This window comes from Sturnira hondurensis, unplaced genomic scaffold, assembly GCF_014824575.4.
Source record: "Sturnira hondurensis isolate 20B ecotype Veracruz unplaced genomic scaffold, ASM1482457v3 Scaffold0006437, whole genome shotgun sequence".
Lineage (NCBI taxonomy): Eukaryota > Metazoa > Chordata > Mammalia > Chiroptera > Phyllostomidae > Sturnira > Sturnira hondurensis.
In genome coordinates this window covers 2,197,339-2,214,713 of record NW_028079068.1, presented here as the reverse complement: position 1 = coordinate 2,214,713, position 17,375 = coordinate 2,197,339, and the positions used below count along the sequence as shown (strand labels likewise).

General features: G+C 42.0%; 1 protein-coding gene across 1 annotated transcript in view; it reads left to right on the top strand.

Annotated features, from left to right (window-relative positions):
* Positions 1 to 15,843, top strand: part of IFT56 (intraflagellar transport 56) — a 44,142-nt gene extending 28,299 nt beyond the window's left edge. Inside the window, 10 exon segments of the mRNA XM_037049102.1 lie at positions 1,960 to 2,015; positions 3,110 to 3,163; positions 4,386 to 4,449; positions 6,286 to 6,374; positions 6,582 to 6,665; positions 7,564 to 7,633; positions 8,938 to 8,982; positions 8,985 to 9,043; positions 13,895 to 14,028; positions 15,371 to 15,843. Of these exon segments, the coding sequence (XP_036904997.1) occupies positions 1,960 to 2,015; positions 3,110 to 3,163; positions 4,386 to 4,449; positions 6,286 to 6,374; positions 6,582 to 6,665; positions 7,564 to 7,633; positions 8,938 to 8,982; positions 8,985 to 9,043; positions 13,895 to 14,028; positions 15,371 to 15,482 (767 nt within the window). The 3' untranslated portion in view covers positions 15,483 to 15,843.
* The last annotated feature ends 1,532 nt before the right edge of the window (positions 15,844 to 17,375 follow it).

Genomic DNA, 17,375 nt, shown 5'->3' with positions numbered 1-17,375 from the left:
TCTGCGGTGGCTTCCGACCTTCTCCCTCATTCCTTGTTCTATTTTCCTCTTATTTTCTCTCCTTCATCCTTCACATGTTCTATTTTAGTTTTCCCATCGTTTTTGTTCCGCCCCCCACCCCCGGCAGTTCTTTCTGTTTTTTACCGTTCCCCTATATTTCATGTACATCCACACCCTCTTGAGTCTTTTAAAATCATTAACTGGTTTTTTTATTTGCTCTAATTGTCTGCCTTTCTCTTTCTTCGTACCCCTGGTTTCTTACGAGAAATACTATGATTTACAGAGAACGTGATTCTTTTATCACCCCTAAGGAAGTTAAGGTTGAAATTGCTAGACACGTGCCTGCCGAAAGCACTCTTTGACCCTAATACATCGTTACAAGCACAGGGCGGCAGCGGCCACACCTGGCGGTGGCCTCGTGTCACCAACCTCACGCCCACTAGCGGTGTGGGCCTTTTGGGGGCGTGGCACGAACCAGTCCGACGGTGTGCTCCTCCCCGAGGAGAATGTGTGCGTCAAGAGCAACACATGAGCTTGCAGACACCTCTCTCTGTGATATATGAGCACAAAGAAATACACTTTTGGACAAGAACAAAAGAAACATCTTATGTGTTTTATGAATTAAGTTGTATTATACAAGTTTTCAAACATAACTAGAATGGACACCCAAATATTCATCCCAGACTCAGCAGCTTTCAAGGAACCGACGCCATCTGTTCATCTGTCCCCCACCTCCCTTTGCCTGTGGCCGCCGTGTTAGAGTGCGAATCCCAGGCTGTGGGCTGTTTCGCTGCTGCGCTCAGCCCGGGGCAGACATCAGTGTGCAGCTGCGAGTGCGCAAGACAGTTTATTCTTGTGTTACTTATTTGCTGGTCACTGTGTTATTTATTTGTATTATTGGTCTTCTTACTGTTGTTACTTTATATCCTTACCTATTACTTATCTTTTAGGTAATGATGGCAGGTAATTTCCTCTACTTTTGCCCACCCCTGTTTCTATCTCTTACTTGTTGTTGTTGTTGTTGGAAAAAAATTTTTAATGGTTACTCTTCTTAGATAATTATTATGCCGTTGGTGTGTAATACTCCGTCCATATTTTTAGCTTGAATATTTTTAGGTGTTTCATAGCTTAATATGGTTTTCCTAAGGATATTTGGTTGTCTTTTATGTATTTATTTATTTTTAGAGACAGGGAAAGGGAGTGAGGAAGAAAGGAAAAAAATAATTGATGTGAGGGCCCTGGCCGGGTAGCTCAGTTGGTTAGAGTGTCGAACCAAGATGCCAAAGTTGCAGGTTTGATCCCCAGTCAGGGCACATACAAGAATTAACCAATAAATGAATAAATAAGCAGGCCCTGGCTGGTGTGGCTCAGTGGATTAAGCATGGGCCTGCGAACCAGAGGACTGCGGTTCGACTCCCAGTCGGGGCGCATGCCTGGGTTGCAGGCCAGTTCCCAGTGGGGGAAGCACGGGAGGCAACCATACATTGATGTTTCTCTCCCTCTCTCCTTCCCTTCCCCTCTAAAGATAAATAAAAGTAAAATCTAAAAATAAATAAATAAGCAGAACAAAATCATTGTTTCTCCAAATAAATAAATGGCACTTTGGGTTTACAAAAACGTTAAAAAAAAATAATTGATGTGAGAAGGAAACAGCAATAAGGTGCCTCTTGTACTCGCCCCAACCAGGGACCAACGTAAGCCCTGAACGGGAATCAAACTGGTGACTTTTTGCTTTGCTGGACGGTGCTCAGCCAGCTGAGCCGCACCGGGCAGGGTGATATTTGGTTATCTTTAGGATAAGTACTCAACATCGAACTTGACAGAGAGTCAGAGGACAGATGAAATAGACCGTGTTTCTCACAGGTGTTTGAGCACTACAAGGTCTCACTTTCTGGGACTGTTTCCGAAGAGGTTGCTGAAACAGAGGCGAGTGTAGCTGCTTATTTTTTTGTATTTCAGATGATGTACAAGAAGCTTACAACTTAATTAAGGACCTGGAACCTACGACTCCTCAGGTAATTGAGAATGTGTCATGTTTGTACTAACCAAGTTCCATTTAAAGGAACTTTGGAACAGTAGCTGGAAGGTGTATTAAAGAAGACCCTGCTTATAAAACCCCAGAAAAGTCCAGGTATATTGATCTAGAAATGTCTTGTGAGGCTTTTGATGTAAGAGTGAATGTTCTGGGGTTTTTGGTGTTTCTAAACTCCCTTATATGTGATCATTTCCTCAAAAGGGTTGAGGTTTGAAAATACTGAAACCTAGAATTCTGATTAAAGCAGTGACTTAAATCACTAGTATGATGGTCTGGAACTTGCCCTTCTTCCCCACGTGATTATCACAACAGCCCCTTGCAGTCAGGGTTGTGTCTATATTGTATGTCCAACACTGTGAGAGTAAGCACACGGCAGTCATTCTACTTACTGAATAAAAGACTGATTGAAAAATGTTTCCAGACCCCATGCAGTCTAAACAGGTATATTTCTCAAATGCATGAAAAACTTCAGCATCTTCTCTCTGAATCTTTTGATGAAACTTCTTAAATAAAAAGAATACCTACATAAAAATTGATAAAACTGCGAAGAAGGGCTTATGTTGAAGAATAGAAAAGAGTCTGAAAGGGAAATAGGTGAGGCCCCAGGGCCCCAAAGACTAGCATACAACTAGAGACACCTTTGTTTTAAAGAAAGGGTCACTAGCAAAGGAAGATTGTGATGTCATTGGAGAGGGGAAAATATGAGCCTGCCACAGAGAATGGCAGGCTGACAAGGTGATAAAAATTATTATGTAAACATTTCATTGTTAATTTGTTTCCACTGCATGGAAGGGAAACAAAACTTAACTCCTGAAGTTTCCCTTGAGTTATTTCTGCTGGAGATGGAGAATTTACAAGTATGGTGAGTTCTGTTACATGGACACTTGCCTGCTGGAAACCAAAATGAAAGGCTTGTAATGGCTTCATTAAGACTAGGGATAGAACAGATAAAAGTGATTCTGGGTAACTTTTGATAATCTATATAAAGGATTGAGTTGATACAGATAATTAACTTGAAAGATATCTCCACTCCACATTCCTCTGCAGTCAGTCAGTATTATTCCCTGTTTCCAGGAGTATATCCTCAAAGGAGTGGTCAATGCAGCCCTTGGCCAGGAAATGGGCTCGGTGAGTACAAAATCGCTACTCCTCTATAGTTTGTGGTCATGCAGTGCGTGGGAAACGATCCAAACAAGTGTCGGAATTCAACCAAGCAGCAGGCTCTCCAGTAGGCTCTTCTGCACTTGCTCCGTTTGTCCACATCCCCCAGTCTGAGTCCACTGTAAAAAGATTCTGTGTTAAAGACAAAAAAGGGGGCTTTAATGCTAAGAATTGGTGCTTTGTTTAAAAATAGCCTAATTTTTATTTTTTAAAAGGTTTTATTTATTTATTTTTAGAGAGAAGGGAAGGGAGGGTGAAAAAGAAGGAGGAAACATCAATATGCAAGAGATACATTGATTGGTTGCCTCTGCTTCTCGCACGCCCCCAGCCAGTGTGACCTGGACCACAACCCAGACTTGTGCCCTGACTGGGAATCGAACCTGCCACCTTTCAGTTTGCAGGCTGGCCCTCAGTCCACTGAGCCACACCAGCCAGGGCAAGAGCCTAATTTTTATAAACAGTATATATATTTAATAACAAATCATTGCACAGCTTCATTCTTATTTTCAGTGACTTTGAAAAAAGACATTGCATACCTCTGGGCTATAATTTTGGCACCTGTAAAATGGAAATAATTGTTTTTATGGGAGAGCTTTTATAAGCATGAAAACTTTGTTTAAAATTAAGCTCTTATTTGTCTGTTATTCATCTAGTAGTCTAAAAATAATAATAATTCTTTTATTCTTTAACATTCTAGTATTCTAAATAAGAATAGTAAGTTCTTTTTGGAACAAAGTGGGATATAAATAAATCTTGTCTTCAGCTCACTTCACAGTGCCTCCTTTAACAATTAGGCAGTAAGTAGTTATTGAATAAATGAATGCATTCATTTGATAAATACTCCTTGTTATAACAACAGTCCTACTACGAGTTCTGATATATGGCAGAAAAGCAATAGATATGCGTTGAATACATGAGTAAATGAATGACTTCACTTAATGAAGTCACTTTGAGGGTAGAACTTGAGGATGGATTGTTTTCTTTTCTATATGACCCAGAGGTGGTTTGAACTCACTTTGAGGTTATCATCTTCTAATTGCTTATGCTCCTAAGAATTAGTTTTGTTTGGGGGAGAATTTAAAACAAGGGTATGTGTTAAATCCTGACAAATATGTTAAAGCCATAAAGTATGATGCACCTAACATTTTTTCAGCTTATTCCTCTGTGTCGGCTCTGCTTTGCTTTTCAGAGGGATCATATGAAAATCGCCCAGCAGTTCTTTCAGTTGGTGGGAGGCTCAGCGAGTGAATGCGGTACGTCTGACACCTGTCTTACGGGCATGAGTCATCCAGGGAGCCGGTCAGTCCTGTGCTGACAGGCAAGCTTGGGTTCTCTGCCCAGGGGTACGTCTGCCAGGTTTGCCATTACACAGTGGGAAGGCAGACGCAGCAAAGAAGACTGGAATTAGCCCTTCTCGGCCTCTCAGCTGACATGGGATGAGAGGGTGTAGAACTAGAGGAGAATAAGTGTATTCTTTGGTTCATGAACGGTTGAAATTTTGCTTCTGTTTTTTTATTTGAAACATGGACGTGTATTGATTTTTCAAGAGCGCTTTATGTATTAAACTTTCGTCATGCTGTAGGTATTTTTCCTAGGGGTTCATTTGATGTTAAACTTTGCCTATCATATCTTTCCTTATATAAAAATATTTAAATCTTACCTAATTAAGTTTATCTTTCTTTTTTTAATATATTTTATTGATTATACCATTACAGTTGTTCTATTCCCCCCCTTCATTCCCCTCCACCAGCACACTCCCTCCCCCACCATTCTCCCCCCCTTAGTTTATAACCACATGTCTCAAGTTCTTTAGATTCTATATTTCCCCCACTATTCTCGCCCTCCCCCTATCTATTTTCTACCTACCGTCTATGCTATAAGTTTATCTTTCCCATGAAGATTTCTTCATGGGTTTCAAGCTTTGACAGTGCTTCCTTACCCCTCAGTTATTTCGCACAAGTAGTTGTGTGGCTCTGTTTCTATTATGAAAATACTAATTCCACCAGTCAAGATTCAGTGTCAGGTTTGAGAAAGAGCTGTAAGAAGGGCTGAGAGCCCTGACTGGTGTGGATCGGTGGGTTGAAGGTCGTCCCACAAATGAAAAGTCACTGGTTTGGTCCCCAGTTGCAGGCTAGGTCCCTGGTTGGGGAGTGAAAGAGGTAACCAATTAATGTTTCTCTCCCTCTCTTTCTTCCTCCCTTCCCCTCGCTCTAAAAAATAAATAAATCTCTTAAAAAATAAAATAAGTGAAAAAAGGGCTGACAGCCAGTGTAAGTCCATATGGCTGTCTGTACCAGTCATCTATGGCCAGCATGCATTCTGATGACATGTTTGTGCTAAATCGGTTGTTAAATATTTTTTCACCCCTGGATATTTTTTCCAGATATTTTACCAAAACCATTTATTGAATAATATTTCCTTTCCCCATTTCATTCATTCATACAACAAAAATGTATTGAGGTGTTGGGGATATAAGCTGTAAACAAAACTAAGAAGTCCCCTTGCCTTGCGGAGCATACAGTCTAGTGGAACAGACTATAAACATAAACAAGTGAATAGGTTGTATAACATATATGACTGTGATGAGTTTCTATAGGGAAAAAAACTGAGCAGAAAGGGAATGAGGAGGATTGAAAGTGCCAGTGGGGGGTGTGAGGCTTATACTACCCATCTGTGGCCTCAGATAGGAACAGGACATCAGGCAAAAAGTGGGTCAGGGTCTGGATCAGATGGCAAATTATTTCTCCTTGTGAGACTGAAAGTGCTGGGTTGTCTTAGGTAATGATGGAGACTGGGCCACAGGAGTGGCATGGGCTGGAAAAGGCCCAGAAAAGATCTGGAAACTTCTGAAGCCCACAGGGCACATGTCCGTTCTGGACTCACACCGAGAGAGATTATTGGTCACTCTCAAGTACTGTGATCTCCGTTACCCTGAAGTTTCGTCTGCTGAACAGAATCTGTAATTTCAGAGTCTGGAAAGCTGTCTTGGAATACATTCCTTTGTCCAAATTATAAAATAACTGAAATTTAAGCTAAAGCTACCTTTTAGTTTCATGAATACACATGGTATCTTTCTCACTCCATTTCAGATACAATACCGGGCAGGCAGTGCATGGCTTCCTGTTTCTTCCTGCTTAAGCAGTTTGATGATGTCTTGATTTACCTCAACTCATTTAAGGTCAGTATAGAATCTCCTAGATGACTTCGTACACAAGATACTTTTTATAATGTGTCAGAGACAAGATACTCTTAGAGGTGGCCCTTTTACTATTGTGGCATTAGTGGCATCAGTCTGTTCCTCAAGCTTATTTTTGTGTTTACCTGGTGTCACTGATGATTTTGTATGTTAAGGCTCAATGTGACCTGTTCTTGGGCTGTTTTTCAGAGTTACTTCTATAATGACGACACCTTTAACTTTAATTATGCTCAGGCCAAAGCCGCAACCGGCAACACCAGCGAGGGCGAAGAGGTGGGTACCTGCTCGGAAGGCGTTTGAATGATGCTGTGTATCTTTTTCTCACTAAAATAAAATGTTTGAGGGTAAAAGAGGTTGAAAGTTTCTCTGTTCTTAGGTTACATTAAAAAGTACAATGTGAATAGACACACGCATTTTATAACCACGTTAATGGTTTCCGTTTTCTTGATAAATTTATAAAAGCATAATGTACATGGAGAAAAGTAGACAAATCAAAGTATATAGCTTGATGGATTTTTAAGATGAACAGACCCAAATAATCAGAATCCAAATCATGAAACAGAATATTATCATAATCCTAGAAGCCCCCTCAACCCCTTTTTGAGTCTATCTCTTTCCTCCAAGGTTAACCATGATCTTGACTTCTAACTTCATAGAGCGATTTGTCTAAATTATCCAGTTGAATTATTCAATTGAATTTTGTTATTCAACAAATTATTGAACTGATGTCCGTTAGGGTTTCTTTTTTGACTATGAGCTCTTTTAAAAAGTGTTTCATGATTTTCAAACATGTACTATCCCTTTAAAGTTACTTTATTTCGATTTCTAACTTAATTGTATTGGGGTCAACAGTGTTGTCTCTGTAACCCCAGTCCTTTAAAATTGCCCAGTAACGTGGTCACGTGTCCTTGAAAATAGTGCGTATCGAACAGATGTCAGTCATCCGGTTCAAGTCTTCTGTATCCTTGCCCACCTTTTGCGGCTTGTGAAATCAGTAACCGAGACAAGCCCGCAGAGTCCCCACAGTTTTGTCCTGCGCTTCCTCAGCAGCCCGTGTAGAGTTCGGTCGTCAGTGCGGCTGTGTTAATCATTAGTGTAGGATCAGCTGATATGGATGTTTTAACTGCAAAACCATCTTCATGTTTGTTCCCTTTCTTTCCTCTTCTTGCAGGTTTTCCTCTTAATCCAAAATGAGAAGTTGAAAAATGATTACATTTACCTCAGTTGGTTAGCTCGGTGCTGTGAGTCTCTCTCTCTCTTTTTCTTTTACTATAAATATTTTTTTTATTTTTCAATTGCAGTCAACATCCAGTATAATATTAATTTCACATACTAATGCACACAGGCGTACAACTCAGTGATTAGAAATTGTGTGACTTACTGAGTTATCACTGTGATAAATCCAGTACCCACCTGGCCGTGCACAGTTATTACAATATTATTGACTGTGTTCCCTAGGCTGTACTGAACATCCCTGTGACTGTTTTGTGAGTCTTCTTTCAAATGTTAGAGAGGAATCCTTTGTTCGTCTCTGCTGTATAATCTTCTGGATGGAAACTATACTGAGCATTTTCTAATTTTGTTTTGTGTTTTGCTCTATGGCATAAGTGAACACTGTTATTAATGTTAGTCAGTTAGGGTGGCCGTGTACATACCTGTTTACCCTGTGATTAGTTCTACCACAGAGTCTTGACCTAGTACCTGCAGTCCTGAGGGATGCCAGGTCCTACCCATTGAAGTGCCCAGAGCCTCATTTTACTCTGTGTGTGTGTGTGTGTGTGTGTGTGTGTGAGAAATGATATTGTCCTGCTAATTTTACCTTTTCACTGTGATGCAGGCCTTAAAAGGGGAAAATGTCAAAACCCATAATTTTTAAAATATTATATTGCTTATAATCTATAATCTATCTTTCTCTCTCCTTTCCCTAACTTTTATTGCACCTTGGGTTTTAAAACGTTCCCTGAGTTTTAAAGTTGCAGGAACACTTTAGCAATCAGAAGTCCTAGGTGGGGCTGAAAGTATATGAGTAGAACTGAGTGAAGGAGAGATGTCCACTTTAAAGCAGATGACCTAAGTGGGAACCGCCGGAAATCAGCCCAATCTAAAAAGACGTAATTGTCTGAATCCTAGTTAAATAAAAATGTTCAGGGCGGTACGATTCAGACGAGGACCAGCTTAATGCCAACACTGCTAGCTTTCCATGCAGGAGCTCTGTACCCCCATACTTTGTATATTTGAAATCTAGGACCAAGTCCATAGAACAGCAAGATGCAGAAATGTGTTTCTTGCACATTTAAAAAGCATAAATATTTGCCATGGCTGATGTGGTTCAGTGGATTGAGCGCTGGCTTCTGAACTAGAAGGTTATGGGTTCAATTCCTGGTCAGGGCACACGCCTGGGTTGCAGGCCAGGTCCCCATTTGGGGTTGTGTAGGAGGCAGCTGATAAGTGTTTCTCTCTCTCTTTCTCCCTCCCTTCCCTTTTCTCTAAAAATAAATAAATGACATTTTAAAAAAACAGCATAAATGTTCGTTCCTTTTTGCAGATATAATGAATAAGAAACCAAGACTAGCCTGGGAACTTTACCTCAAGATGAGACCTCTGCCGAATCCTTTAGCCTCTTACAGCTCATCGCTAATGACTGCTACAAGGTGAGTCTCACTGAGGGTAAAGGGAAATTGAAGGTCAGTATCACAAGGCCGTATGGGCCAAATATTAGGGGAAAGTGTCCTGGAGACTGAATGGCTGTTGGTGAGAGAACTCACATAGTGATATGAGAAACGTCATCTCTGTGATCCATGGACTGAGCTCCAACAGCGTTTGGGGTTTTTATGTGTATATGAATCATTGGTCTAAAAACAGTGGTTTAGAGGGGAGGTTTTAGGTTGCCAAAGGCTGTGAATCCTTAGATAGCACCCAGTGCAGATATTCATCTGTAGTCGGAAATTTGGTTCCGAAGCCCAAGAAAGATGTCCGCTAACATCCAGTGACGTAGGCTTGGACAAATCACCAACACTCCAGTCGCAATTGAAATCCTGAGAAACAGTGAGGTTATCCGGGGAAAAACAGCAGACGGCCGCAGATCCGACCATGGGGAACACTTGTAAGAAAACAGCAGACAGAAAAGACAGAGGGACCAGAAAACGAAATGAAAAAGCAGTCATCTAGTAAAGGTCTGGCTCAGTGTGTGGAGGGAGTTGGAAAGGCATGAAGAAGCTCTTTAAAAAGTGAAAGCTCTGTCCTGGCTGATGTAGCTCAGTGGATTGAGTGCGGGCCTGTGAACCACATGATCGCAGTTCGATTCCCAGTCAGGGCACATGCCTGTGTTGCAGGTCAGTTCCTGGCAGGGGGTGCACGAGAGGCAACCATACATTGATGTTTCTCTCTCTCCTTCCCTTCCCCTTTAAGATAAAGAAATAAAATCTTTTTAAAAAAGTGAAAGCTCTTTAAAAAACTAGCCTCAAATTCCAGAAACTTCTATTTTGGGAATATTTCTTCCTATCCAAAAGACAAGAAAATGTCTGGAAAAGGTAAAGAGAGTCTAGTGTAAATCAATAAAATCTCATTACAAAGTGAATCTCTACCAACAGAAAGTGAGTTACTATCAGTGGAAAAGTTTTTAAAACAGGAAACTTGAAATTCTCTAGCATGATTTAGTGGACGGCATTGATATTAAGGGAATTACGGGAGACAGAGGGAAAGAAACCATCAAAAGACAGGATTGTAGTTCAGTTTTAGATGCAATAACTGTGAAGTGTTTGGGGGGCTCCCAGGCAGAGACATTACGTGTGGGAGGTTATCAGGATGAGCCTGGAGTTCAGGCAGGAGGTCAAGGTTAGAGATCTGGGTCCGGAAGCTCACGGCAGTCACAGGAGCAGCGGCAGGGTATGGCAGAGAAGGATGCACCAGGGCGTCCGGGAGGCACCGTGTGCTCACGGGACAGAAACAGAGGAGTCAGTGAGAGAGACGGGATGGAGATGAACAGAAAGGAAAGAAAACAGCCAGGAGAGAGGAAAAGTGCTTTGCATTATTTATTTTTTCTAATGCCGTTTTATCAAAAGCCAAGGAAGGAGAATGTCAAATCTGCATGCGGGTGGAGGTACGTGAGGCCTGAGAAAACAGTAACAGGTAGTGAAGAGAATCAGATCAGACAGCAGGTGCAGTGAGTGTACTGTCGACCGGTCTTTAAAAAATTGATGCTGAGGCCCTGGCTGATGTAGCTCAGTAGATTGAGTGCGGGCCTGCGAACTAAAGGATCGTGGTTTGATTCCCAGTCAAGGCACATGCGTGGGTTGCAGGCCAGTTTCCAGCAAGGGACACACAAGAAGCAACCATACATTCATATTTCTCTCCCTCTCTCCTTCCCCCTCTAAAAATAAATAAAAAAATATTTTTAAAAAATAAAATAAAAATAAAAAATTAATGCTGAGGATAAGAGAAAAATCTGATTCTGACTGAAAAGGGGAAACAAGGTTAAGGATTTTGGGGGAGAGATTAATATTTGCTGGTGGATAGAGAGTTACTTTTTGTTTTAGAGTAAGGAGTAAGAGTATATCCTAGGTAAAGGAGCCATTGAATGGGAAGATTAAGAATTCAAGGGGGGGCATTTTTTTTAACTTAAAAAAAACTTTTAAATTTATTTTAGAGAGAGAAAGGGGGAGAGAGAAACACGAATTCGTTGTTCCACTTATTTATGCTTTCATTGGTTGATTCTTGTGTGTGCCCTGACCAGGGATTAAACCCACAATCTTGGTACATAGGGATGATGCTCTAACCCACTGAGCTACCCAGTCAGGGCCAAGAGTGGGAGCATTTTTGATGGAATAAGAAAGATGAAAGGGGGATAGGGTTAAGATCAAAGGAAGATAATAACTTTGAAAAACAATTTGGGTCCTGACTGGGGTGGCTCAGTGGGTTCGGTGTTGTTCTGCCAACCGAAAGGTTGATGGTTGGATTCCAGGTCAGGCATGTGCCTCAGTTGCAGGCCGGGTCCCCCTTTGGGGGCATGTAACGGGCAGCTGATCAATGTTTCTTTCCCTCTCTCCCTCCCTTTCCCTCTCTCTGAAAATAAATAATTAAAATCTACTTTTTAAAAGATTTTATTTATTTATTTTTAGACAGAGGGGAGGGGAAGGAGAAAGGGAGAGAAACATCAATGTGTGGTTGCCTCTCCTGTGTCCCCTACTGCGGACCTGGCCTGCAACCCAGGCATGTGCCCTGACGGGGAATCGAACCAGCGACCCTTTGCTTCACAGGCCCGTGCTCAATCCACTGAGCTACACCAGCCAGGGCAGGCAGTGTTTTTTTAACCCCAGGGAATGAAAACCATCATTCAGTAAATGCCTGTTCGCAAACGCCTGCTCTCCCAGGCCGTCGTGGACCTGCCTGTCAGGCCTGCCAGACTGTCCTCAGAGGCCTCAGTGGCATGAGCAGAACACCTTCCGTCCACTTCTGGTGTGATGTGGCATCATCACGCTCGACATCCACACCAGACTGGGCGTGGAGACCCCTCCTGCTTTTGCACGTTATATAGTAGGGACAAACTAGTGACACGTGCCGTCTCTTGGAACAACAAGGACATCATGCTGGATGAAAAAAGCCAATCGCAAAGGGCCCCACACTGCTGTTTTATATATATAATATTCTTGAAGATTATAGAAATACAGAAATTAGTGATGGCCAGGGGTGAGGATGGGAAGCAGGGAGGGGAATGCGTGTGACTACCAGGGGTAGCACAAGGGAGATGTTTGTGGTGATGGAACAGTTGTGTGTATGAATCTACGCGTTGGGGAGACTGACAGAATTGTAGCAATGTGCGTCTCCTGGGTTTGAGATTGTGAGGTTGTACCGTTATTATGTAAGCTGCATGGGGGGGGGGGGTGAAACGAAAGGTACATGAGACCTCCCTGTACTGTCTTTGTAACTTCCTGTAAAACTATAATTCAAAGTTAAAGGGCTTTTCTTTTAAAAAAAGATTTTATTTATTTACTTCTTAGAGAAGAGGGGAAGGGAGGGAGAAAGAGAGGGGAAGATCAACATGTGAGAGACACATTGGTTGGTTGCCTCTTGAACTCTCTGGACTGGGGAACCTGGCCCGCAACCCAGGCATGTGCCCCAGCTGGGAATGAACTAGAGACCTTTTGTCTCCAGTTGAGCTCCCTGTAGTTCACTGAGCTACACCAGCCAGGGCCAAAGCTAAAAGTTTTTAAAAATTAAACCAACTAGAGCTATATCCAGCAATATAGGTGACTTTTATAAACAAATATAAGACCCAAAAGAATATTCACGATATTATTTCATATAGATAAAATTCAGAGAAGCAAAACTCAAATTATCCAAAGCTATATATACATAGGGGATTATAAAGCGAGTCTGAGAACTGATGGCCGTAGGAGTTGGAATAGCAGTTATTTCTGGAGGGCAGTGGGGGGTTGTGGCCTGGAAGTGCACGGAGCTTCTGTTCTGCTGTGAGTGTCTCCCGTCCTGACCTGGGTGGTGGTTGCGCTTGTATTCTCCTTAGAACCAGACATTAAACCTTGCATTTGCGTTGCATGCACCATTCTCTGTATGTGTTGTTCCCCCCCCCCCCCACCGCCAAATGCTGCAGAGAACATAGGACAATGGATTAACCTGGAAAAGGAGTGAGAACGCTGCTACTTGTGCGATGGGCCAATAAGGGGGAAGGGTGAATGAAGGTCGAATTTGGGCGGAAGGGAGGACAGTTGTGTTTTCCCTGTGAAATAGAGAAACAAAGGTGTGCAGATAAGGCAGTGGTGATCTCAAGGAAATTCTTAAATGCGTGTGACAGCCATTTACGGGATCGGAGGAGTAACTAAACCGAAGCGAGTGGGGGTTGCTCAGCAATTTGAAGTCTTGAGTGAATAACACTGTACACTGGTGATTGCCAGTCAGGAAAACTCAGCTGAGCAATGTGCAGTGGTGCTCAGCATGTTCTAAAGGCCAAGGAAGTCTGTAGTGTTATCTCTCAAAATACATTAAATGTTTCCAAGATGTTACACATGGTGAGCATACATGTAGGCATGTGAGAGTTTGGACAAGGTTCGAGAAAGATCATTCTCTTGGACTGAATACGATCACATTAGCATGAAGTGAATGGTAGTCATCCTCTACAGACTGTACTGAGAAGATGAAAAATACTCGGCTCAAATCACAGTCACCAGAGTTTGTACTCAAGATTAGACTGTAATTAGAGAAATGACATCTGTATGTATTGATTATAGAATAACTTGATTGTATGTAGAAAAAATGTTACAATGTTGAACACTGAATGAAGGTGAGCTGATTTAAACTGAACCCAAGTACCGAGACTGTGATACCTTTTTCTTGTTTTGATAAGAAATTTATCTAATTGGCTGACTGAAAACACCATCATTACCTGTGTAATCGTTTTACGCAGTTCTGTTGCATGGTTTCCGTATGTTTAGTGTCGCCTGGGTGATCTCATGACCATGAGCACGGCTACCGTTCTTTGTTTTATCCAGATGGGCCAGTTCTACTACTCGGCCAAAGCCTTTGATGTCCTCGAGAGGCTGGATCCTAACCCGGAGTATTGGGAAGGCAAGAGAGGTGCCTGCGTGGGCATCTTCCAGATGATCTTGGCTGGGAGAGAACCCAAGTAAGTGCCTGCGGGGGACCCTGCTCTGCTCATTGGCTGGTTCGGCAGGAAACAGAAGGGTTTTCCTGGGTGACATCCTCTTCTGAAAACTCAAAATTATGAGATGTTTTCGAATGAAGAATCAAATGATAGGATTTTATATATTTCTATTTGACCCTTTTCCTCCAGAAATGTTTTATTTTATAGAATCAGATCATTCTAAATCCTCTATACCGGGAGCACAGAGTATACTGCAGCTCTCAAATAGGAGAGTTCCAAATGAACTGTCTTTTCAGAAACAAAGCTTTTTTTTTTCCACGCTCATCTACTTTTGCCTTTGCCTTCAGCTTTTTCTTTTGTCTTTTACTTTAGGCCTCAAAGAATGAGGAATGGAGTAGATGTGGTTGATAATTCTCATTCCTGAGACATTAGATTCCATAAAATTAAGTGGCTTGTAGCTCCATGGCAACAAAAGTTGAAATGCTTAAAACTAAATTCGGTGTGCTGGGTATTTGTTAATAAGGTATGGATAGGGGATGTGATTATTTTATAAGCAAATAATCTATCCAAAATTACCTCCTTGGATTTACTTCTAGCCCTAAATAAAAGTTTAAAAGAATTTGGTTAAGTAAAAGAGGTTGCTTGATGGGAAAAATGTTGGAAATATGAGAGACCTCCTGTGGAAAAGGATTAATACGCAGTTACCTGTAGGTTTGATAAGGTAATAGGGCAGTTTTAGTATGCATTACTTAAAATGTAGATTTTAATTGTAACTAAATTTAGGTTACTAAAACATACCGGGCATTTGCCAAATTTTGGTCCTTAACTTTCCTCTTTTCCATATTTATTAATGTTATTTTTCTTGGAGAAATCTCCCATTCCTCTAGCTTTGTAAAGTTTCACAAATATGGTAGTGATACCCAGTTTATTTCTCCTTAAACGAAGGAAACTGGGACTCAGACAAGTGAAGTGACTTGTTAGTTCCGAGTTAGAATTTGAACCCAAGTCTGACCCCCCGTAACGAGGGCTGACATAACCCTCTTTCTACTCTGTCAGGCAGAGTAAGCACAGCATTGGAAATACTTATGTCCGTTACGACAAAGTGATTAACCACGTGTGTGTAGGTAGTATAAGTGAACGAGGAAAGCTTGGGTTGGCGAGAAGGCTGTCACAGCATTTTCATTTTACCATGCCACATGGATGAAGAGCTGGGAAGTTTGCAGCTGGTTTCTGCGTGCACAGGAAAAGAGTCTGTTACCAAAACGCCCTGCTAGAAGTGTGGGGAGCACAGTTAGGAGTTCATTTTACCCGTTAATTTTCATTCTCTATTGAAGCACTTTGTCCTTCCAAATCTTTTCCTCAGAGAGACCCTTCGAGAAGTGCTCCACCTGCTGAGAAGCACGGGCAACACCCAGGTGGAGTACATCATTCGCATCATGAAGAAGTGGGCCAAGGAAAACAGGGTGCCGGTCTGAGACCGCCTGGATGCGGGGCCAGCCACTGCTTCGACATCGGACGGGGCACCACTGGCCCCCAGTTCCATGCGAGATGCAGGCCTCTGTTAGTGACGTTGCCCCTCCTTGCTCTTCCAGCTACAAGCCCAGTGAGGGCTGACACCTCGCCTCTTGGCGGGGCTGTGCCATTGTTCTCTGCCATGGCCCCTGTGGGGTCTGACCAGCCACGAGACTTGGGACTTCTCTGGTGCCTTTCTTCCAAAAAGACTCAGTACTGTGATGTCATTTACTGACTTTAAGGAGAACAGCATAACTTTTTTTTTAGAGTAACATTCCATGGCATTTTCTCCAAGCTGCAATAACAAATGCCATTAATGCTGAAGAGTCACCATCACTCTGGCAACTTATTGTTAGCCGTCTCTGCACACTGTCCCTTTGTCCTGAGGGGTCGCTTAAAGAGTTTTGTAATGCGCCTCTGAATCCTGGGAGAACAGAAGTTATAAATAGCTGTATGATCCTAAGAATGGCAGTAAGAGCCTTTATCAAACTGTCTGGTCACTAATAGATAATAGGTTTAGGGGTTAAACCTTCAGTAATTGAATTCTTGATGACAATAACACGTTACAGTGAAGTAACAGGAGTACTGCGGGGTTTTTTTTTAAGGTGAGAACTATGAAAAAAATCTGTGTGGCACATTTAAGATTTTTTAGGAAACAAAGTATACAAATCTCATTTGTCATTTCTCCATTATATTTTAGGTAACAAAATGGGTTAGGTGTTTTTCTTTGTGTATCTTGCTGAATAAACATCAATTTTGAAAGCAGGGCTACGAAGGCTCTATGTAGGCATTACGGCCATTTACTGATGTAATGATACAGAACATGGATCGTGGGGAGCCCTTGGAGGGATTTCCTAATGGCTGGGCTCCAACCTAAATCATATTCCAGCCCCAGATTCCTGAGCTTTCACGACATAAACCTATTACAGGACCGAGCATTCTTAGGCTCGTGAACTATTTTCAGAAAATAGAACTATTTTCAGAAAATAGACCTGTGTTATTATATACCACATTACTATTGTTTCTTTTTTAAAAAAATATTTTATTTATTTATTTTTAGAGGGGAAGGGAAGGAGAGAGGAAGAGAAACATCAATGTATGGTTGCTTCTCGTACATCCCCTGCTGAGAACTGGCCCCTGCTGGGAACTGGCCTGCAACCCAGGCATGTGCCCTGACTGGGAATCAAACCGAGATCATCTGGCTCGCAGGCCCGTGCTCAATCCACTGAGCTACACCAGCCAGGGCTACTATTGTTTCTACACCATATTTTTTCACTATGAGTGTAAGGCACCCCGTACTGCAGCTGTGGAATGTGCAGGGCCATTTCTCTGGGTGCAGGAGGTGCATAGAATAGAGATGGGGCCATGGCAGGGGTCAAAGGCAGCCGAGGACAGAGGACCACAGACCTCAGATAGCCTTCACCTTCTGGGCTGTCGCCAGAGGCTCTTACGGCTCTACTCAGGAAGATGTTCCGTTTTCTTGTTTTATGTTAGACCCAGATCTAGTCGGTTCAAGGCACACATCAAAACAAACTGGCCAGAGTGACTGAATTTTCCAAAATGAAGTTACGTCCTTTTTCACATGCCAAAGCTTTTCTGTTTCCTCAAGATGTTTCTACTTTTTCAATAATTGGTTCTCAGCATCTAAAGTATTAGGTGGGTCAGAGCTGGGAAGAACCTGCTACCATTGTTGGAATCCTTCTTGTGATTCTTAGCTTAACCTCACTTAAAATATTAGGAAACACAATAAGAGAAAAAGGGCAGATGGAACTCCTCGGTGGCTCTTGGCAATGAAATTTGTCTTCCAGTTAATTGCTGTTATTTTCAAATTTCCTGTACTTGAAAAGCTTTTCCAC